Source organism: Ochotona princeps, chromosome 21 (genome assembly GCF_030435755.1).
Source record: "Ochotona princeps isolate mOchPri1 chromosome 21, mOchPri1.hap1, whole genome shotgun sequence".
NCBI classification, from domain to species: domain Eukaryota; kingdom Metazoa; phylum Chordata; class Mammalia; order Lagomorpha; family Ochotonidae; genus Ochotona; species Ochotona princeps.
This window is the reverse complement of record NC_080852.1, coordinates 32,477,494-32,499,263: the sequence shown is the minus strand read 5'-3', so window position 1 is coordinate 32,499,263 and position 21,770 is coordinate 32,477,494. Positions and strand designations below refer to the sequence as shown.

Genomic DNA, 21,770 nt, shown 5'->3' with positions numbered 1-21,770 from the left:
CTGGTTCTGAGTGAACCATGCAACTAGCAAACTTGAGAGACAGAGTCTGCATCATCTCTGGTAGTTGTGGGGAGTAGTTGTGAGTGGGTATGCCATGCAGTGGGGCAGAGAAGGGAGGGACGCCCTTGGGCAGTGGGAACGGCATGAGCTGATGCACAGAGGTAGGTGCGAGTGGTTCAGCATCTCTAACTGTAAATATTTAACTGAAAACTCTCTTGGGGCAGCAAGGGGAGGGTCCCTGGGGGCTGTGGGAGGGGGTTTCAGGAGCTCAGTTTTGTATTGGAGCCCACACAGGCTCTGGGTGGCAGGGCTGGGGCATCTGTTTGGCTCCAAGTAATGGAGACCTGTTGGCAGCCTTGGCTTTTCTCTCACTTGCTGGGTGCTGGAGGTCAGAGCCAGAGGAGCGAACAGCTCTGTGACATAGCACCTGCTGTCCTGTGACTCTGCTGGCAGTTTCCCCATCTATACAGTGGGGCATTGAATTAGTCCTCGGGGGGAGGGGTGTCATGGTCCTCACTCAGCAATGGTAGAGGTGCGAGCTCAGGGCATCACCTGGCTCCTGCTGTTTACCAAACCGAGGCCCATGCTTAACCCAATATAGCATCTGAAGTCAGCCAGGCACTGGTTGCTGGTGGGGCTGGCATGCCTGGTGCCTCCCTTGGTGCCGGATGGGTTTGGGTGCTGCCTCTGAGGTCACTGGGATCTGCTCCATGCAGTCTGGCAGGTGCTTGAAGGCTTCCGTGGGCTTGTGCAGCCAGAGGCTGGACAGGGCTGCAAGGCGAGTAGACAGGGACTGTGTTACAAAACAGATAGGTGCAGGGCAGATGACCACTTGGAGTTGTTCCTGCAACCATTTCACCCCTGTAGTTGAAACCGGTAAAACCCAGTTTGGTTTTGGAAATGGACAGTCCAGGGCTGGACTGAACTGTATCTTTAGGGATTCAGGCCTCTAGTTTTCTGCTTAGTCATCCCTGACTTATTACATCCATTTTCAAGGTCATTGCTTGGCCAAAAGTAAGCTGCAAGCAGCTCATATTTGTCCCGTAAGAGAGAAAGGGGAGGGTCCGCTGTGATGGCTCAATAGCTAAATCCTCATCTTACAAGCGCCAGGATCCCATATGGGTGCCAGTTCATGTCCTGGCTACTCCACTTCCCGTACAACTCCCTGCTTGTGGCCTGGGAAAGCAGTAGAGAATGGCTCAAGGCCTTGGGACCCTGTAACCACGTGGGAGACCCGGAGGGAAGGTCTTGGCTCCTGGCTTTGTGTCAGCTCAGCTCTGGCAATTGCAGCTATTTGGGGAGTGAACCAGCAGACAGATCTTTATCTCTTTCTCCTAATCATAAATCTGATCTGCCTTTCTAATAAAAATAAATGAGAGCGAAAGAGAGAGAGCGTGGGCAAAAAGGATGCACTTGGAAGCAGTTAAAAGGGCTCTCAACAGCTCCACCTAGTGGATGTGTCTCTCAGTGCTAGGGCTGTTTGAGCTGGGTACTGGTGTTTAGCAAGGGGTGATAGGGAATGTGGCCGAAGGCAGATTTCCAGTTCTTCCCACCAAAGGCTGTTTGCTTAGTTATCTTCAAAAACTCGCACCGGCTCTTGCCTATGTCCTGGGACCCCATGTGGGTACCACAGGCTCACAGGTGTGGAGAAGGCCAGACCCAGACAGTGACAGCCATGCTTCCCCCTGCAGCAATGCTGTGACTGTTGTGGCCTGGGACTGCGTGTGCGGGCCGAGGGCCAGGCGTGCGAGTCCAACCCCAACCTGGGCTACCCCTGCAACCACGTCATGCTCTCCTGCTGTGAGGGAGAGGACCCCCTCATGGTGCCTGAGATCCGCCGGCCCCCGGAGCCTGCGGCAGCACCACGGAGAGGTGGGTGCTGCCTTGCCCTGGCTTGGGCACTGGGGGAGGTTGGGAGAGAATAGTGGGCCTTTGTGAGGACCCTGGGTCTGTGGTCAGCTGTGACGCAAGGCCTACATGCTGCTGTAGACAGAATTCTTGGGCATGGAACTGTCACCCCGTTGTTTCTGAGATGGGCTCTTGTTGAGTCCTGTGTGCCTCCCACTACCCTTCCCTAGCACCAGCTGCCACCATTGGCTTCCACTATCCACTCCCCACCTTGCCAGTTCTGTTCCCATCTACGCCTCTGTTCATCTTCCTCTCTATCCAGTCATCAGTCCGTTCTCCATTCACCCATACACCTATCTACCCATACAACCATATACCCATTCATCCTTCTACTGTCCATACATCCGTCTATCTACCCATCCACCTATCCAGTTACCCATCCACCACTCACTCGCTCATCCATCTAAGTACCCATCCATCCACCCATCTAGTTACCCATCCATCTATCCACCTAGCCACCCACTGCTCTCCTTATCCACCCAGCCATTCACTTACCCATCTATCCACCTGTCCACCTGTCCACCTACTCACACATCCTTCCTCTCATCCCCACCCTGTTTTCCCATCCCCACTTATCCACCATTCCCATCCTACTTCCAATCCACTCGCATTCCCACCCCTCCCCCATCTGTTTCTATGTCTCCACTCATGTGTCCACTTCCTCCTTTATCCACTCTTCTGTCCATCTGTCCTGCCAGCTGGCACCCAGAGGTCCTTGTGGGGAGTCGTGTCGGTTTTCTGTGGTCTGTATTCTCTACCAAGCTGCCTGAGTGCTGCCTTCCACTGCAGTGTCGGAGGTGGAAGCGATAAGCCGGGAGGCCCTTTCGCTGGGCACAGAGGCTGAGCTGCCCAACAGCCTGCCGGGGGACGATCAGGACGAATGCCTGCTGCTCCCCGGGGAGTTGTGCCAGCACCTGTGCATCAACACTGTGGGCTCCTACCGCTGCGACTGCTTTCCTGGCTTCTCGCTGCAGGACGATGGCCGCACCTGCCGTCCAGGTCAGTGGCGGGACAGGGGCGTGTGAGATTCCCTGGAGGAGTGAGCATCATGCTCCCACCACCTCACTTGCTAGAAGCAGTAGGTACTGGTGGCACCCAGCAATGGGGGAGCGAGGGGCCGGGTAGATAGAGGCTTCCCTCCAGGAGCCCCATCTGCCTGACTAGGTCCAGAGCCATGCCCTGGAGTCAAGCACAGCAAACCTAGCAGCATCTCCAGCACTGAGCATCTGATGGTCAGTCAGGTAGTCAGCCGGAACATTCTCCTTGCTGGCTGTTCAGGGCGGGACTCATTTCTACACCCGATGCCCATTCCTTCCCGGTCTCCGGCTGACCGAGGTGTACCTGCACCTAGAACTTCGGCTGCCTCTCCTGGAGACGGGACGGCAGCTGAGATGAGACAATGGGTCAGGGTCCATGTGATGCCCAGACTGGAGGGCTGGTGGTGCCTGTTGGTCCCTGAGGGACCAATGAGAAGATGTGATCTTCCCTCCTTTCTGCTCTGCCCGGACAGACGGTGATGCCTCACAGCCGGAATCTGCACAAGAGGCCCCCAACACCATCCCATTGCCCTTGCCACAGCCCAACACCTGCAAAGGTGAGCAAAGGGGCTGCAGGGGGCATGCACCCTCCTGAGCACTGGGTGTGGGCATCCAGACCCCTCCAGAGTAGTTGCTTCTGCTGTGTCCTCAAAGGGCTCTTCTGACTGTTGTTGGGTGTGGGGCTAAGGATATAGCTCAGGAGGCCAGACCTGGGACTAATTGGGCTGAGTGTGGAAGTGAGATGGGGCGGGGATGTGGCCTGGTGTGTGTGTGTGTACATGCATACCTACTGTCTGTCTCCATTCTGGTGGAGGCTGAGATAGCAGGCCCTTGCCTGTGTCCAGGAAGTTCTCCCTGCACTTCATCCCCTTTCTTTCTGCTCACCTGTCTGCCTTCTGTGTCCCTTCTCTCAGTCCCTGGCTCCTGCTCACTGTCATTGCTGTCCCTTGAGGACTGGGTTGGGATCCCAGAGGTGGGTGGGGGTGATCCAGGTCAGTGCTCCTGACCCTGGCCGGTGCTAGAGATGATAGAGTGAGTGACCCTGGGGTGGGGTTCCTGGGCTCTCTGTGTCTGTGTAAGGTGGGGGAACAGGAGGGGAGAGGGAAGGCCAGCCGGAGCAGGCTACTGCAGAGCAACCCCGTGGGCTTGCTCTGATGCACATGGTTTTGTTGCAGACAACGGGCCCTGCAGGCAGGTGTGCAACGTTGTTGGGGGCTCTGCCATGTGCTCCTGCTTTGCCGGCTATGCCATCATGGCAGACGGTGTCTCCTGTGAGGGTAAGTAGCTTGTGCAAACACAAGGCAGGGCTGGCGAGGTGGGGAACTGGCTGCACTCCTCCCGCCTGGTGGCCCTGCCACCTGCTGGAGCAATGCTCTCAGATGCGGGCCTGTAGCTGTGTCCCCAGGGAACCTGGTGGGGACAGGGACTCTTCTCCAAGGATGCTGATGAATGGGTCTGGGGTGGGGCGTGAGGATCGTGTTTGTAACAAGGCCCTGGGGAAGCAGATGCTGCTGATCTGTGGATGCCACTTGCACCTGCCCTGTTCTTGCCAGTTGGCTGTGTGTGTGTATGGTTTGTGGCCTCTGGGTCCATGTAATGGTTTTTTTTTTTTCCTTTTAAAAGATTGATTTATCTTAAAAGAATTACAGCAAGATAGAAATATTCCACTTTCTGATTCCTTCCTCTGAATAGCCATCCTGCCCAGGGCTGGGTGGATCTGAAGCCAGTAGCCAGTAGCTTCCTCTGGGTCTTCTACATAGGTGCAGGAACCCAAGGCCTTGGGCCATCCTCCACTGCTTTCTCAAGTCATTAATAGGGAGCTGAATCGGAAGTAGAGCAAGTAGCATCCTTATGGGATGCCAGCACCTCGGGCTGAGGATTAGTCTGATATGTTGTTTCAAGGGCAGAGGGAAGATGCAGTGTCCATGCCCATCCCCCATGTACCTCTAGGGATAGAGTCTCTTGTTGGGCTCCATTGCTACAATCAAGGACAGGAAATGGGTATGGAGGACCATGAGCTGCCCTGCCATTCCCAGAAGGGGCTGGCAGTGCACAGGGCACACCCCAGCAACCATCTTTGGCTCCATGGTGCCTCTGTGGCCAGGATCTCCCAACTGGGAGGTGGAGGACCCTGGGTGGAACCACACTGCCTGAGAGCTCTGGGGAGCCCCACAGGTCAGCCACGTAGCCTGCAGTCTAGGAAAGCACAGAGCCAAGTCAAGTTCAGCAGACACAACCAGTGTCTGCTGGGAAAGCAGAATCAAGACTCTTCTCTGGAGTGCAAAGACCACAGCCAGTCCCTTGGCTGAGAAGGCCTAAGTGGACAGAAATGGCACTGGGGGCTCTGAGGGCAGCAGACTTGCCCAGGAAGCATGGCATGGCCTTTCTCTCTGGCAGTGGGGCCATGCCTCAGTTCCAGGGGTGCTGGGTTTTCTGGGCACAGCTGCCCCCACCTCCCAGGATCCTGAAGGCATGAGGAAGGCCTTGCTGCTGGGTCAGATCCTGTGGTTACAGCTGCCCCCAGCCTTCTCTGCCCTCAAGTTTGCAGCCCTTCTGTTCTACAGCTCCTTGTGGACATAGGATATGTGCAGAGCATGGCTGGGAGGCTGTGTTGGGCCTGGTATGCTGTGTGCCTGTGGGCAGGCCACTTACCCTCTCTGAACCTCACCCGACTCTGTTCTCACTGGGGCAGATGTGGTGCGCTGCAGTCTGAGCTGTAGGCTCCAGGCCCAGCTCCAGCATATGCCAGCTGGGTGGCCCCTGGCAGTTGCCTGCCCACCTCTAGATCCCGGCTTCCCCACCTGTCGCTGAGTGCCCCGGGTCAGGCCAGGTCCCTCTAACGGCCCCTTTGTTTTCTCCTGCGGCTGCCACTAGACCAAGACGAGTGCCTGATGGGTGCTCACAATTGTAACCGACGACAGTTCTGTGTGAACACCCTGGGATCCTTCTACTGTGTCAACCACACAGTGCTCTGTGCCGAGGGCTTTATCCTCAACGTGCACAGGAAGTGCGTGGGTAAGCGAGAGCCCCGCCTGCTGCCCACTGCACTGCCTCCACGGCCTCTGCTCCACTGCCAGCCCACCCTGCCGCGGCCACATGCCAAAGGGTCTGCCCTTTGCATGGGAGCTTTCACACTCCATGTTCCCTCCATGCCACACCCTCTTGTCCTGGTGTCCTGTTGTGCTTGTCCGCCCGCTCCAGTGGGGGCTGCTTTCCTTGGGGGACAGGCATTTACGTCAGATGCTCGCCCTGGTCGGGGGTGCACAGGCAGGCCGTAGGGCAATGTGTTGGGGCTGGGGGTCTAGGCAGTACGACAGCAGCTCCTTGGCCCTCGATACAAATGAGTCTTCCAGCCTTGGCGTCCTTGCCTGTCGATCTCCGGCGACATTTATGGGGTTTGTGCGTGGTGTGGCACAAAATCAGGACCTTGTGAGTGTGCCATGCTACAGCGCCATGTAGGTTGTCCTTAGATGGGTCCAGGATTCTCCCCAGAGGTGAAGGGCCCTGGCACTGCTCCCCAGCCTGGCATCCTTTGCCACAGAACTGTCTGTCCATTCTGAGCATTAACCACAGAGCCAGAGGACTGAACCAGGCCTTGTGCGCATCACCCAGCCCGCATGTGGCTGGGGTCAGGGCTAGTTAGTGGCTCTTTCCTGCAGGGTCTGGAGTGCCAGGTGCACTCAGTGGGCAGTCAAGAGGGTGGGCCAGATGCTCATATCTGGGCCATCTCATGTTTTCACCTTTGCCCTTGTTTCCAGGTCATAAGCAGAGATAGACTCAAGTCTCAGGGATTGGGGCAGAGCATGGCAGGTGTGAAGACTGACACCTGGGCTGGCACCTGGGTGTGCGTGATGGAGAAGGTGGGGCGGGCACCACTTTCCACATCAGGGTGGGCATGCAGTGGGTATGGCGGCAGAAACCACGCAGAGTGTGCCCAGAATGTGTCTGTGTTCTCTGTCTGTTCGGGCCTGCATCCCACCTGGCCATGTGCCTTTGCTTCTTCATGCTCCACTGCTGGGGACATGGGCCCGTGGCGCAGGGGCTGTGTGGCCCCCTACTGACATGGCTGCCCTGGGCCCTGCAATCATGGGCACAACATGCACCCTCCTTTCATACCTGCTTGCCTGCGGGCCGGGCAGTGTGTCCCGTCTGGGTCAGGTCTCTGTGCGTATGTGTGTGTGTTGTTGCTGTGGCCAAATGTGCAGGCTCTGTGGTGGCTGTGAAATAAGGCCTTGTGCTGATGGAAGCTGAAAGCAGGCTGTGGAGGGAGGAAGCCAGGGTCCGTCGCATTCATCAGAATGTAGGCATCCATGTCCTCAGTCTGCCTTCCTTCTGCTCCATCGTGCACAGCCCCTCAGTGATGCCCTTTGTCCTGTTCCCCAGCCTTCCTGTTCGCTTTGTCATCGTTCATGCCTCCTCTTCCTCCTGTTCTGAATGCATCTCTCCATCCTGCAGGGGCTCTCCTGCCTGTCCTTGATTTGTTCCACTTGTGCTGATTCACCCAGATGGGGGGGAGAGGAGGCCTGGCCAGGATGAAGCATTTGCTCTCACAACCCCCCACCGTGACTGTGCCACATGCTAGTCCTGGGACCGTGACCAAGCCTTACCCTCTGGGAGCCTCATTTACCTCATCTGGGAACGAGATAATTGGACGCACCTCAAAGGATCACCGTGGAGATGGAATGAGTGGGTGCAGGTGCTTAGGTCTTTACTGTACCACAAGTATGTTTTTACTGAAGCAACCTGCAGGGGTAATGAGCTCCCCATCCCTGGAGGTATGTGAACCAGAGGTCCCCAAAACCTCTGTCAGGGACTCCCTTTTGTGTCCTGCAGGGGCTGTCCTGGCCACCTGAGAAAGTGCCCCCTGCTGTGGGGGGCTTAAGGGGGTGCAGCTGCTTCCGGGGGCCAAGCCTGCAGCAGGGGCTGTATGGTGAGAAAGGGCTCCAATGCCAGGCCTGCACACCAAAGGGTCCACCTGGGTAGGACCACAGGCCCACAGTCGTGCCCCTGGCTGCTCTATAGGGTCCCCTGCCCCCTGGTTCTTTGTCATTGTCACTGATCCTGAGAAGCAACCGATATAGTTCAGAACCAGAGCAGGCAGTGCCTAGCTTAAGTCTTGGGGACCTTGTGGGAACTAGTGTCTCCACCGCCCATCCTGTCCCTGCTCCTGGACTGGCCCCGCCTTAAGGACGGGGCTGTGGCCGACACTCCTGCCTGGCGTAGGGTGCCTGTGTCCAGTGACTGGATGAGCAGGTGCTTGGGGGTTGCTCCCCTGCCAGACGTGTGGCGGAGACAGGAACTGGGGCCTTTCCATGGCTTCCCTGGTCCTGCCTGGCCCATGGGCAGTTGCTGAGTTGGCAATGCTTTCTCCTTCGCTGGCCTGCCCCTTCGCCAGCTGCACAGCCTTGGTATATACTGAAAGTTGGCCCTTGGTTGCTGCCTTTACCCTCTCTCTGTGGTGACCTCAGTCATGTGGCCACTTTCAAGTGACATCTCCCCCTGAACGCTGTCCTTCATGAACTTGGAGGTGTCTCTGCTGCTTCTGATCTCTAGCTTTGCCCAAATCCCTGGTGCCCTGCTGCTCAGCTGGGACCTCTCTGACCTCGGGACTCCTTTTCCTTCCACCAAAGGGTCCTGTCGGAGCTGCCTCCCCTGTATTCCTGGAACCTGACTGCTTCTCTGAGCTTCTGTGTTCGGTGGCTCCAGGCACCCGTGTCATCTGCCTGAACCATCCTAACAGCCTCCATACTCACCACCAGGAGCCCTCAGCTCACATGCTTCTCCATTTGCCTCTCCGCGGCTGCACCTGCCTCCTGACAGGCACTACGTGGCTGGCCCCTCTGCCACCGCTGTCTGGGGTCGGGGATCATTCTGAAACTTCCTCAGAGCCTTGCTCCAGTGACTTCGCACTGGGATCATTCACTTCTGATGCCTCTTCCTTGAAGCATAGCCCCTTTCCTCCCCACCTGACCCTGTCTGATGTCTACGCTCCTGAATGTGGCTCTGCAGGGACACGCAGTCCCATTTTGTGCGTTGATGCACGGTGCGGGGGCGTGGCGTGCTCAGGCTTTCTTGAACGATGGGCTGCATGGATAAGGGGATGTTGCCTGCTTGCAGCTCCCTGGACAGTGACTTCTTGGAGGGCAGGGTCTGGCAGTAGGCCCGAGGAGCTCCCTGGCTGCCATCCTCCGCCACCGTCCTGGAGCTCCCCACAGCCTCTGATGGCCTGGTTCTCCCTGCAGACATCAATGAGTGCGTGACTGACCTACACACGTGCAGCCGGGGCGAGCACTGCGTGAACACGGTCGGCTCCTTCCGCTGCTACAAGGCACTCACCTGTGAGCCAGGCTATGTGCTGGAGGACGGCGAGTGTGAGGGTGAGTGGGGCAGCAGCAGGCCCTGCCCCGCCCTGCCCCGCCTCTCATGTGTCCCTGCCCATGACCAGGCTTGGTCCTACCCCCAGCCTGCCCAGAGCATTCTAGGCCTCAGATTTGCTGCCTTTGGGGAGACCTCACAGGTGGTGGTGGTGGTAGAGGGGGCAGGATGGCGGAACCAGGGTCTGCTGGCATTGCTGTTGCCCTCCGCTGTTGAGGTGCCCCTGACACCCGTCCATGCCTCCCCTGGCTGTGCTTTGGATTGGAGCCCCATGGAAAGGTCACTTTTATCCCGTTCACTGGAAAGTTCTGGCTTCCTAGAAAGGAGGAGAGTTTTTAGTTCAATCTGCCTTTTAACATCCACAAATTATTCCAAGTTGCTCTTACACAGCCTTTACATTCTGGGTCCCAGGGGTTCAGATAAAGCGATGGGTACTGGTCCCAGGGGTCCAGATGAGGTGCTGGGTGCTGGGTCGCAGGGTTCCAGGTGAGATGCTAGGTACCTGGTCCTAGGGGTCCAGGTGAGTGCTGGCTGATGGTAGAGGGAGCAGGATACACACAGGCTGTCAGGCAGATAGTAGCATAGCTGTGGGCAGGTGCCATTCAGGGGGAGCACAAGGAGGCCCTGGTGATGCTGAATGTGTAGCTGAGGCTGGGATGCTGAGCAGCTCCTGGGAAGGCTGTTCCCAGCTGAAGGAACAGCAAGCAGATGTGGAACCTTGCAGATGGGGAGGTTGGTATGCTCAGAGAACATGGTCGCAGGGGCTGGAGCCCTGGTGTCACTGATGCCACATCCCGTAGTGTGGACACCAGGGCTCACTTAGGAATCACAGTGTTTGTCCCACTCCTGTGCACTCCAGCAGGTGTGGAGCAGTGACAAGTCCCCAGGGTTCTGGTCCATTTTCCCCAGCTGCTGTGTGCCTCCTAGGGAGACGGGGGTGAATCCGCACCTGCTTCTGAAAGTTAGGAGGATGGTGGGAAAAGGCATCTCTGAGGGCCAAGAACATGGCCTGGGACCAGGGAAAGCTCGGCGGATGTGGCTGCGTCACATGACCAGGGCACTACAGGAACGCGCGAAAAAGCCCAGTTTTCTCTCAGAATGCGCATTTTCCATGAGCTTCCAGAAGCCGTTTTGTGCTGTGAGCTGTGGGGGTGGGAGGTCAGAGCCTCTATGGCTTAGATGCCCTGTGGGTGAGGGTGTGTGCAGGTCTCAGCCACCCCTGATGCCCGGCTTCTGTGTGGCAGATGTGGATGAGTGTGCCAAGGGCACGCACAACTGCCAGGCGGGCTTCTTGTGCCAGAACACCAAGGGCTCATTCTACTGCCAGGCACGGCAGCGTTGCATGCAGGGCTTCCTGCAGGACCCCGAGGGCAACTGCGTGGGTGAGTCAAGGGGTGTGAGTGAGGCCATGCTTGGACTGGGTGGGGGATTGGCTTTGGATAAGGCAGAGGGTGAGGCAGAAGGACTGGCTTGTGGAGCAGCCGGGACATGAACTGTTTATGGCAGTAGCTTTACCCACTATGCCACAATGCTGGCCCCTTGGGTGCTTTGGTAAAGTAACAAAACCCTAAGTGGGAGATAAACCTTGAATGAGAGGTTCCTCTGCGTGGACTGGTGGTCAGGATGGTTTGGGCAAGGACTTGAGGATTTGAGGGAACACATGGGAAGCCATTCGGAGGTGATGTGTGCTGTGTGTGTGTTATCGGAGGGATGGGAGCCAGGCTGTGGCAGGAGGCCACTGGGCTGGGTAATAAGTGTGAGGACAGTTGGAGAAGGCTGGGCTGCTCCTGCAGAAGCAGGCACAGGGGGTAGCTTAACTGTTCCCTCTAACTGCTCCAGTAGGGTAGATGTGAAGAGAATGTGGTCCCAGCCCATGCTCTGGGAGGTGGATCCCTTCAAGTCATGGGGCACAGGACAGGACAGGGCTGGCCCAAAGTCCAGGACTGGCCACCTCCCAGTCTGGTCCAGGCCCAGGTGCTGAGGTGGCAGGGAGGGGCCCGTGCCCGGCTGCCTGTCCCTCACAGCCACCTCTACAGACATCAATGAGTGCACCTCGCTCTCGGAGCCCTGCCGGCCTGGCTTCAGCTGCATCAACACCGTGGGGTCCTACACGTGCCAGCGGAACCAGTTGCTCTGCAGCCGCGGTTACCATGCCAACGAGGATGGGACCAAGTGTGTGGGTGAGGACGTCTGCCCACTGCCCTGGGCCTGCCCCGGGGATTCCCATGCCCAAGGCTGGGAAGGCCCTGTGCAGCGAGTGCCTGGGCCTCAGGATGCCCTGCTTCAACCCCTCTGCAGATGTGAACGAGTGTGAGACAGGCGTGCACCGCTGTGGCGAGGGCCAGCTATGCCACAATCTCCCCGGCTCCTACCGCTGTGACTGCAAAGCCGGTTTCCAGCGGGATGCCTTTGGCCGGGCGTGCATTGGTAGGAGGAGCTGGGGATTTGGAACCCCTCCCTTCCTCCCAGGAGGCCTGGGACCGCCCCCCCCTCGCCTGACAACCCCAGCACCCACTCTGCCTGAGCAGTGCCTGCCTGCCCAAAGCCCCCTGCCCTTGCTGCTGGCCTCCCACCAGCCTCCCCAGGCCCTCTGCCGTCCTGTCCTGCTGCCTTGGACCCTTGCTGCTTCTTGTGGTTTCCAACTCAGTGGCTGCTTCCTCTTGCCTTCTTGCCTCTTGGTTCTGCTGTCCTGTTGTGGCTTCTCACCTCGCTCTGACTTGCTGGTTTTCCTTTGCCAGGCCTCTCTGCCACTGCTTCCTCCATCCCTCCCTTCTGGCCTCGCCCTGTCCCTGGCCCTTCTTCAGCCCTGGGCAGCACCACTCACCTTGGGCCTGCCACTCATGTTTCCCACAGACGTGAACGAGTGCTGGGCATCACCTGGCCGTCTGTGCCAGCACACGTGTGAGAACACAGTCGGCTCCTACCGCTGCTCCTGCGCCTCCGGCTTCCTGCTGGCTGCTGATGGCAAACACTGCGAAGGTACCACTGACCTCAAGCCCCCACGACCCGGCTGTCCTTGGAAGGTCTGGATGCACCTACCACGTGCAGGCCTGAATCTTGCTGGCCTCTCCCCATACTCCCCGTGCAGCCGCCCCTTCTGTCCTCCTCCATCTACTTCATGCCAGCCTCGCTGGTCCCACTGGCTCCTGCCTTGAATCCTCCCCCAGGACCTGGGGGCCCATCTCCCCAGACCAGAGGAACTAGGTCTCTCTGGCATCTTTCTTCACCCTTTGGCCCCCAAGAGCCCCTCAGGGTTGGCATGACCTTCAGGACCAAACACCTGGTCCCCCTTCGCTGCTATGAGTTGAAGCTGTAGGCAGGAAATGTGAATGCATGATACACAAGACAGAGCCCCTGGCATCTCTAAAGCACCTGCAGGAATGGTGGCCATGTGGCCCCTGTGGACTGCTGCCAACAAGTGTGCAGGCCCACAGTGGCCCCACTTTTCAGGAGTCAGAGATATTTTTGCAAAACCCACTGCTATACACCTGCTTCTGGTGACTTTGAGCTTGGAAAGAGCAGAGGTGAAGTTTGGTGAAGCAGGTGTGCAGGCTGCCCCTGCCCCAGGCTGCGTGTGAGGTCTGAGCTCAGCTGTGTGGGGCACAGGTGCTTGTAAGGGCTGCTGAAGAGGCTATCACCCAGTCTGCACTCACTGTTGTAGTGTGGCAGGGACAGGCCTGGCAGGAACCAGTGTTAGGGAAGGCCACAAGACTGCTCAATGAGGGGGTGAGGCCCAAACTGAGGTAGCCTGGGGGTGGTGGCCCCATTGACCTGCTGTTCTGCACTCCCATGAAGTTCATTTCTCACGGGCCTGCTGTTGAGATGTGCTCTACTGAGTCCTCTCTGGAGACTGAGCCTTTCCTAATCACCTGAGCTCCCCTGCATGAGGGCCAGTACAGACAGGGGAGTGTGGGCAGGTCGGGCTGTGACATTGTCCCCCCCCATGAGCACCTCCTCTGCCCAGGGGTTCTCATGTGGGCTCTGAGCCCAGTGGAGCTAATGCCTGTGGTCACTCATGTGTGCGTGCATTGCGGTCGCATGGGGAGTATCGGGAGAGGCCAGCAAGATGTCTTGTGAATGAATACCTTGTGTGATATGAGGTCCCAACTTTCCCCAGTTGGCCTCAGTCATACCAGGGACCACCTTGCTGCACTTGGAATACACTGAACATGCCCTGACCCCAGGACCTAGGCACATGCTGACCTTCTGCTTTGAATAACCCTTCTCCCACATGCCCCATCCCCATCTCTGCTTTAACTTCCTCTAGGACACCTGCTACCTTCTCATGTCCTTATTATGTCTCTTGTGTCCCAGTTCCCTCCTGCCACATGTGCATGCTAACCCCATGAGGAGCTACAGTGTGTGCATAGCTATGTCCCTGAACTTGGCTGAGTGTGGCCAGGAGGCGAGCCCTGCTACTACCTCAGTTGTGTGCCCTGGCAGTCTCCTGCCCTTTCCTGTGCCTTTGTATCCCCCTTAACCCTAAGGGAGACGCTGGGATGAATGCCCCCCACAAGACAAAGCTCCACACGAGCCAGGAACCCTGCCATGATCGCCAGCTGCTGTCCCCACAGATGTGAACGAATGTGAGGCCCAGCGCTGCAGCCAGGAGTGTGCCAACATCTATGGCTCCTACCAGTGCTACTGTCGCCAGGGTTACCAGCTGGCCGAGGATGGACACACCTGCAAAGGTAGGCTGCCAGGGCCCCTAACACAGGAGCCCCTGGCCAATATGTACCAGGCTCCTATAGAGATTGGGGTGCTTAGAAATGTTAGAGAGCCACATTCGAAGTGGGGTCCCAGCCCCGTGTTTTGCTGACTTTGCAGACTTGAAGAGATGGCCTATGCCCTGACCCCAGGCTGCTGCTTTATAAAACGGGGCTCAGGGTCCTTCTCTGGTAGGACAGAGGACATAAAGATCCTGTGTCCCAAAGGCCCAGACCCATGGCTGTTCCTGATTGGCTGTCATCCAGGGAGCACCCCCAGGGAGTTGGCACTGCCTTGGGGAGTCCAGTTTTGCTCTGTGGCTTTGGGCATCTGCCTTCTGCCCTCTGAGCCCTTATTTCCCGCTTTGTCAGATGGGCCCCTGAACTGCCTGGGGTGCCTTAGGTGACGGGACTCACAGGTGCCACCCCTTTCTCTGCCAGACATTGACGAGTGTGCTCAGGGCGCCAGCATCCTCTGCACCTTCCGCTGCCTCAATGTGCCTGGAAGCTACCAGTGTGCATGCCCAGAGCAGGGCTACGCCATGACAGCCAATGGGAGGTCCTGCAAGGGTGAGTCCAGAGTCCCCCACACCTGCTAGGGCCTCGGATACACTCTGAGTGGGCCGTGAAGTCCTCCTGCTGTCTGTGCTGACTCCAGGTGGGTAGCCCAGACTGCCAGTGCACTGAGAGCTGTGCCTACATGACGAAGGTGATGGTTTTTCTTTCATTTGGTCTTACTAGGCTGCTCTAGGCTGGGCTCTGCTCTAGACCCTGTCCCAGGAGTACAACAGGCATGGGGGTGGAGGTGGGAGTGGGGTCCTAAGGAGGCAGGAGACTTGCCCAGTAAGGACACAGGCAGAGCAGCTACAGGATCCCAGACATTGTCCCTCTGTTCTGCAGTGTTCTCTAAAGACATGGGGTAGAGGAGTCAGGAGTGTGGAGCAGAAGGCCGGGTGGGGCCCAGGAGAGGAATGGGGGCCACAGGGGACCAAGCCCAGTGGAGTGCCTGTCTGAACTGGGCAAGGAGGAGGAGGGCTGCCCATGGTTGGGGCTGTGCAAGCCAGATCGGGCAGTCACCTGTTCGCCTCACCCTAGTTGAGACCAGGTTCTGTGACATGAACTGCCACTTTCTGGGCCTGACTAGTGTCCTTAGCAAGGTTGTGGGGAGAAAACGAGAGGGGCACTGGCCTCCCTGAATGGATGAACCCCTTAGCGCTGTAGAGCTCAGGCTCCTGCCCTTTCCTATCCAGTCCCTGAGCAGAGCAGCTGCTCCTTGAAGGGTCTCCAGACCTTGTATAGTTCTATGTGGCTCTGTCATACATACATGCCTGCACTTATATGCTCATACCTACACACACACACACCCCTGCACTCACAGGCTTGCTTCTCTGCATGCATCAGGGCTGTCTGGCCATGTATCTCTCCATATCTGGTGTGTGTATCTCCTGGTCCTGGGCAGGTCCTATGTATGTGTGTTTCTGTACTCCCACATGCATGTGCTTGAGCCTGTGCATGTGTTCAGCCTGTGCCTATAGGAGGTTGCACACATATGTTTCTGTGAGGGGGTATACAAGAAGTGTGAGCTTGTCCGTGGAGCTTACAGGGGCCCGTGCAGCTGTGCACCTGGGAGGGAAGAGGTTTGTGAGCACTTGCTGCTGGGCTGCCCTCCAGTGGTGCCAGTACTGCTGGTGGCTGGGGACCCTGAGGGGGTGAGAATGGCAAACCCTGCCCTCCTGGAGCCTGTGCCAAGGAGCAGCCACACAAGACCACCTGGTAGACTTCACAGGTGGCGAGCAATGGAGAAAGATAGGATAGGTTGGGACAGAGGATACAGGGCAAGAGAGACCACTGTGATGGTCAGGTCACCCTGGAGGAGGTGGTCCAGGGCCCAAGAACCTAATAGATGAGAAGGAGCTGGCCATAGGAGATGTGGGACAAGTGTTCTTGCAGTGACAGTGAGATGCAGAGACCCTGATGTGGGATGAGGCACACCACAGGTATCCAACAGGATTGCAGCCCACTGGATGGGGAGGGGCTCAGAGAAGGGCCTGAAAGGCCCTGCCCCAAAGGGCTTGCTATCCAAGGGAGGGGCTTGGGTTTTATCCTGAGAGTGAGAGAGGCCATCAGGGACATGACATTTGAAAAGCAGGGCCTCCTGCTGCTGGGCTGAGCAGGCAGGTGGGGCATGGGGGCACAGTAGGGCTGCTCCAAGGCCTAGGCTGCCAGCCCGGTGGCCCCCTCACTCTCCTCTCATCCCCCACAGACTTGGACGAATGTGCGCTGGGTACACACAACTGCTCTGAGGCTGAGACCTGTCACAACATCCAGGGCAGCTTCCGCTGCCTGTATCTCCAGTGCCCGCCCAACTATGTCCGTGTCTCTGAAACGTGAGTTCCCCCATCTCCACTGTCTACCCCAGAGAGGCCTAGCTCCCACAAGCTCTCCACACCCCACAGACTGTTGGGTCTCTGGTCACAAGGACCCAGGCCAAATATTACAGCCAGAAAGCTCAGTGTAGGCATCAGAGCGAGAACTCAGGTGAGCTTGTGCTCTGTCCTTGGCGGGCACAGAGATGAGACCATGTGTCCTGCTGGTGACAAGCTGCCTCAGTACTTCCTGTGTGTCCTGGGAGCCTTGATTCTTGCACCTGGTCTGGGGCCTGGGTGGACCTGGCTCAGGGTCTCCAGAAGTTGTGGTCTTGAGCAACCTGCCAGGGCTGTGTCCTGCGGACCTGTGGGTCCACCTGCTCTCCTCACCAACGTGGCCTTACCATGTGGAGCTGCTTGATCTGTGACATGGACCAGCCCTAGTTAGCAAGAGAGCGAGTGACAGTCCAAAAGCTCAACTGTGGATGTGACAGATCAGTACTTCTGTCACCTGCCTTGCAGCCCAGCACGACAGAGCGGTGGGAGGGATGCCTGGGAGGGTACCAGGCAAGGTGTGGCTGGGCCTACTGGGAAAAAGGAAGGGAGGAAGGAGAAAGAGGGGAGAAGAAAGTGAGGAAGACACTGATGGCCAACCCAGCCCAGCCCTGCGAAGCACAGCCTGGTATTTATACACGCCCTGTGCTCCCCATGAAGCCATGAGGCTGTTCTCAACACATTGCACAGACAAGGAAAGTAAGGCTCAGAGGCAGAGTTGCCAGGGGCTGTTGGGCTCCTAAGCTCAGCTGTCTCTTGAGACTGCCTGCTGCCGTACTGGTGCCACATGCTGATTGGGTGTCCATGAGCCTTGGCCTCCTGCTGACCACATGACCCACCATCCCACAGGAAATGCGAGCGCACTACATGCCATGACTTCCTGGAGTGCCAGAACTCGCCAGCGCGCATCACATACTACCAGCTCAACTTACAGACAGGTCTCCTGGTGCCCACCCACATTTTCCGCATCGGCCCAGCACCAGCTTTCACGGGGGACACCATCTCTTTGACTATCGTCAAGGGCAACGAGGAGGGCTTCTTTGGCACAAGTAGGCTCAATGCCTATACAGGTGCAGTGTCACTGCAGCGGTCAGTGCTGGAGCCCCGGGACTTCGCCCTGGACGTGGAGATGAAGCTGTGGCGGCAGGGCTCTGTCACCACCTTCTTGGCCAAGATGTCCATCTTCTTCACGGCCTTTGCCGTGTGAGCCCAAGTCTTGCCCATGCTGGCAGGTGCACCTCTGGTGCCACTCAATGCTGTGTGGGTTGGGCCGGATTCCCAGTGGTGGTGGCTTTCTCTCTCACTCTGCATATGAACTTCATTTCCCTGACTTGACTCACACTGCTGACCTTCCTGGGATGCCACAGGACAGAGCCTGGCGGTGGGAGACACAGCAACCCAGAGACCCGTCCTCAAAGCTGACATTCCACTTCTTGTTCCACTGTGATAGTTCTTTACATTTTTTAAAAATCACTTTTTTTTTACATTTTTTAAATTGTAAAAGTAGCACATGTACATTGTATTAAAAAAGTCAAATTGTCCAAAAGGGTTGTGAAAATAAAAAGGTAAAATCCTGCTCAGTCTCTTCCTTCTGTGGAGTGTCTGTGATGGTCATGTCCCCAGCCTGCCAGTATGTTGTTTCTTTGATCCTGACCCCACAGGATCTGATGACTTGGGTGATTAACCCCCAAACCAGGGGTTCCCCTGGGGTGGGTGGGAGATTCACAGTGCAGATGAAGCTTGCCTGGGAGCCACTCCTCTTGGTTTTCCTCCTCTGCTTCCCTGGGTTCCCTTCTTCTGCGTGATCCCGTCCAGGCATCCTGGCCCTGTTGCTGGGGCGTGAAGGCAGCAGTGGGCCAGCATGGGAAGGCTGGGTGAGTTGTCTTTCCAAGAACTTCACTGAGGGTCTCTGGCTCTTCTGGGCTGGGACACACGAGGGCGCCAGAGAGCCGGGAAGACCCAGGGCCTGAGAGAGACAGGGTGAAGCCGTGTTTGCCTTGGCCTTGGCTTCCAGGAGCTGTTGCAATTGCATTCATTCCTACATTCGGTGTCTGGAACTCAGCATGTAAAATGACAGAACAGGTGGACAAGGCCCATAGGCTGACTACAGAGCACCAGCAGCAGCGCTGTGTCTGCACATGTCTGCCTGCATATGTGTACAAGTCCCTGCCTGTGGGCATACGTGTGGCACATATGACTGGGGTCCTGTGGGCAGGGGAGGACCCATCCTACCCTCTCATTTCTGCCTTCTGGGACTCCAGCTGGGGTGGCCTGACCTGATGGTCTCTGGCCTCCCTACAGTGCTTGGAGCATTTGTGTATTCATTTGGGACACTCCATGACGACTTTTTGTACTTATTTATTTGAAACAGTACCAGAAGGAGAGGGAAAGGAAGAAGGAGGGAAAGAGAGAGAGACAGAGAGAGATTCCATGTGCTGGTTCACTCCCCAAATGTCCACCAACCTGAGCCAAGCCAAAGCCAAGCCAAAAGCCAGGAGCCTGGAACTCCACTCAGGTCTTCCACATGGACAACAGGGGCCCAAGCACTTGGACCATGTTATATCACTTTCCCAGACTCACTAGCAGGGATCTGGGTGGAAGCAGAGAGCTGGATTTCGAGCCATCACTCTAGTATGGGATGCTAACATTGCAAGTAGGGGCTTAATTTGCTGTACCCCAAAGCTGGCCTCATTACAACCTTTTAAAACTACACTGAGCCTGTGACCACCTGCTGTGGGCAGCATACTGTCTTGGGGGGCCCTTAACCTCTCCCTCCCTGCCTATGCATCATACTGTCCCATCTCCAACAACAGGTGGCAGAAGCCAAGATATCTTTGCTAGGGGTCCATGATACTCAGTCCTCTTGCTTGTCTGGTTTCCACAACAGATGGTTGAGCAGGTGACTTGGTTGTGCAGGCTTCTGCCAGGCCCAGGAGGGGACAGTGAGGGAACTTCCTGTGGAGAGGATGCCAGGGAGGGAACACATAGTTCCCCTGGTATAGTTTGGGGCCTCCAAGTCCAGGGTCTCCCCCAATTCACGGAATGGTGCCTGCCTGCCTTCAGCCGCTGAGTTCTCCCCAACCTTCACTAGCCTTCTCTCCTAGTGGGACAACACCCAAGGCTGCCATGCCGATGGACTCCTCTGAGTGGACCCTCAGCAGGTGCCTGGCACCTCCCCACACTATTGACCAACAACTATTTTCCTTCACCCTTGCAGGTTCCAAGGTTTCCTGGTTCTAGAATTCCATGCCTGCAGTATCTGACAAAGTACAGTGCCCCAAGACACCCACCGTTGTCATGGCTGACCAGTTGTCTCAATGTGGGTGTGCTGTACCTACAGGTTTGTTCAAGTCCAAATTGAGGGCAGTGAGGCCCTGCGCAGAGCCCCAGAGGGTCAAAGGCAGAGCCCCAGGTCTCCCACATGGTGACAGGGGCCCAGGGGCTATGGCCATTGCCATTGCCTCCAGTTGTGTAGGAAACTGGACTGGAAATGGGAAGTACTCCAGTATGGGATGCTGCACCCAAACTCACCCACAGGCATTTTGAAAAACATATGGTGCAGAGTGCCACCCCTTCCTTGCACTCTCCCTGCTCCCGCCCAGGTTGCCTGGCTAATATCTCTCACATCTGGGCACACCTGCTGTGTTACTGAATGACTCCAGTGAAGTTTGTGTGGCCCTCCTTAGTTCCCTCTCATACTCCAGTTCTGTCTCGGGACCCCACAGTGCCATGTGTCCTGGCACTCTTGGGCTGAAGCAGTCCATGACACCTGCCTGATGGCTGACAACCTTGGCAGAGTGGGGAGGACGGCTCAGGCACCCCGGGCATTGGGGTCTGTTGGATTGGGTTGGGCTGGTGAGTTTGGGGCAGGCCCGTTTTGTCACATTCACTGGAGGGTGTGTGCTGCCCATCAGATGGGCCGCGGTCCAGGGTGGCCAGGTCTGCCTGGCAGAGAGTTCTGGCCAGTCTCTGGACTGCACCGTTGTGCACACCATTTGTGGCTGTATGTTCACGGCTGTTTCAGCTGCCCTTGCTGTGTGTACTGCAGCATCTTCCCTGGCACCTCCGCACTTGACCCCAGGCTGTGGCACCCAAAGACATGCAGGAGGGAACTCTTGGACACAGGGTATCAGCACCCCTTGTTCTGACCACGCTATACCAGGTTGCCCCCAGAGACCTAACTTCCCAGAGTGTGCCAGGCTGAGGGGCCCACGTGCATGACAGAAAATGCCCACTGATGTGGGGCAAGAAGGCTGGCTGCAATGCCACGCTATAATCTTTCTTTTTTTTTCTTAAGAATTAAAAAATAATTTTATATCATTTTATGACACAGTTTCATAGGCTCTGGGATTCCTCCAGCCCCTCCCTCCCCAAGCCCTCCCCCATATTGAATTCCTCCATATTGTTACAGTAGTACAGATCATAACCAGTCATGATTCCTTCATTGCGGGCATGGACCATGCAGAGTCCAGCATCTTATTGTCCAGATAAATTCAACAGTTTCATTGGGAGGCCATCCTTGGTCTGAAAGTAGAGCTGGCAGAATATCATCCCCTCCAATGAGATGTCACTACACAACTTCAACAACAGGAAGAGACATTGAAATTAACAACATCATGAAGTTAATTAACATGGTATTGAGTGACCAATATGTTACAAAATGTAAGTTCTTAACCACATCCTGTAACTACTTTCTTTACATCTCAATTTTAGTATATATACAACTGGCTGCTACAAACCTTTTTTTTTCCTCCAAGCTAACATGTTTTTGAGTTTAACCTAAATCAGAGTGGCACAGGAACAGTGACAGGATCAACATTAACATCCATCATATATAACAGCTGAGTACAAACTTAACATCAAAGTTTCTATGCAAGTACATCTTGTTTAGCATTAACAGTCACAAGTTGATACAGTTTTGGGGGATAATCTTAAGCCACAATTTAAACTTTGCAGCATATAGTGATTAAGCATGGTTTTACAGAACTTTGCATTTTAACAATTGAAGAACAGAAACGTTTTAGGCAGGTGAGCAGGGAAATCCCCAACAACCTAGTGAGTGAGGAATAATTTAACTCTACACCCTACTTAGTAAAGTCCAGGAGAAGCAAATAGGGAGCCTGACCAGTAAGTACAGGCTAAATGATTATAGGCTAGTTGGCCTTTTCCCTGGCTGTTCCAGACTCTCCATATCAGTGTCTCTATCTGAAAAGCCAAATGGGAAGCCTGATCAGTAAGGTGCAAGCTGAGTGATTATCAGCTAGCTGGCCTTTATTAGTCTCTATCTGAACCAATTTGGGGGCTCACAAGCAACCCTGATGGTC

The 21,770-nt window shown here is 56.3% G+C and overlaps 1 protein-coding gene across 3 annotated transcripts in view; it reads left to right on the top strand.

Moving 5' to 3' along the window:
- FBLN2 (fibulin 2) overlaps positions 1-17,986 on the top strand; it is a 53,893-nt gene extending 35,907 nt beyond the window's left edge. Inside the window, exons 5-18 of one of the 3 annotated variants that reach the window (XM_058678524.1) lie at positions 1,692-1,872; positions 2,698-2,907; positions 3,419-3,502; positions 4,121-4,222; positions 5,820-5,960; positions 9,188-9,322; positions 10,565-10,702; positions 11,357-11,500; positions 11,619-11,747; positions 12,174-12,299; positions 13,895-14,011; positions 14,468-14,596; positions 16,290-16,413; positions 17,296-17,984. In XM_058678524.1, coding sequence (XP_058534507.1) covers positions 1,692-1,872; positions 2,698-2,907; positions 3,419-3,502; positions 4,121-4,222; positions 5,820-5,960; positions 9,188-9,322; positions 10,565-10,702; positions 11,357-11,500; positions 11,619-11,747; positions 12,174-12,299; positions 13,895-14,011; positions 14,468-14,596; positions 16,290-16,413; positions 17,296-17,653 — 2,118 coding nt within the window. In that variant the 3' untranslated portion in view covers positions 17,654-17,984. Of the gene's footprint in view, positions 1-1,691; positions 1,873-2,697; positions 2,908-3,418; positions 3,503-4,120; positions 4,223-5,819; positions 5,961-9,187; positions 9,323-10,564; positions 10,703-11,356; positions 11,501-11,618; positions 11,748-12,173; positions 12,300-13,894; positions 14,012-14,467; positions 14,597-16,289; positions 16,414-17,295 lie in introns of all 3 variants that reach the window. The other 2 variants (XM_058678525.1, XM_058678526.1) reach the window with 2 other exon arrangements.
- The last annotated feature ends 3,784 nt before the right edge of the window (positions 17,987-21,770 follow it).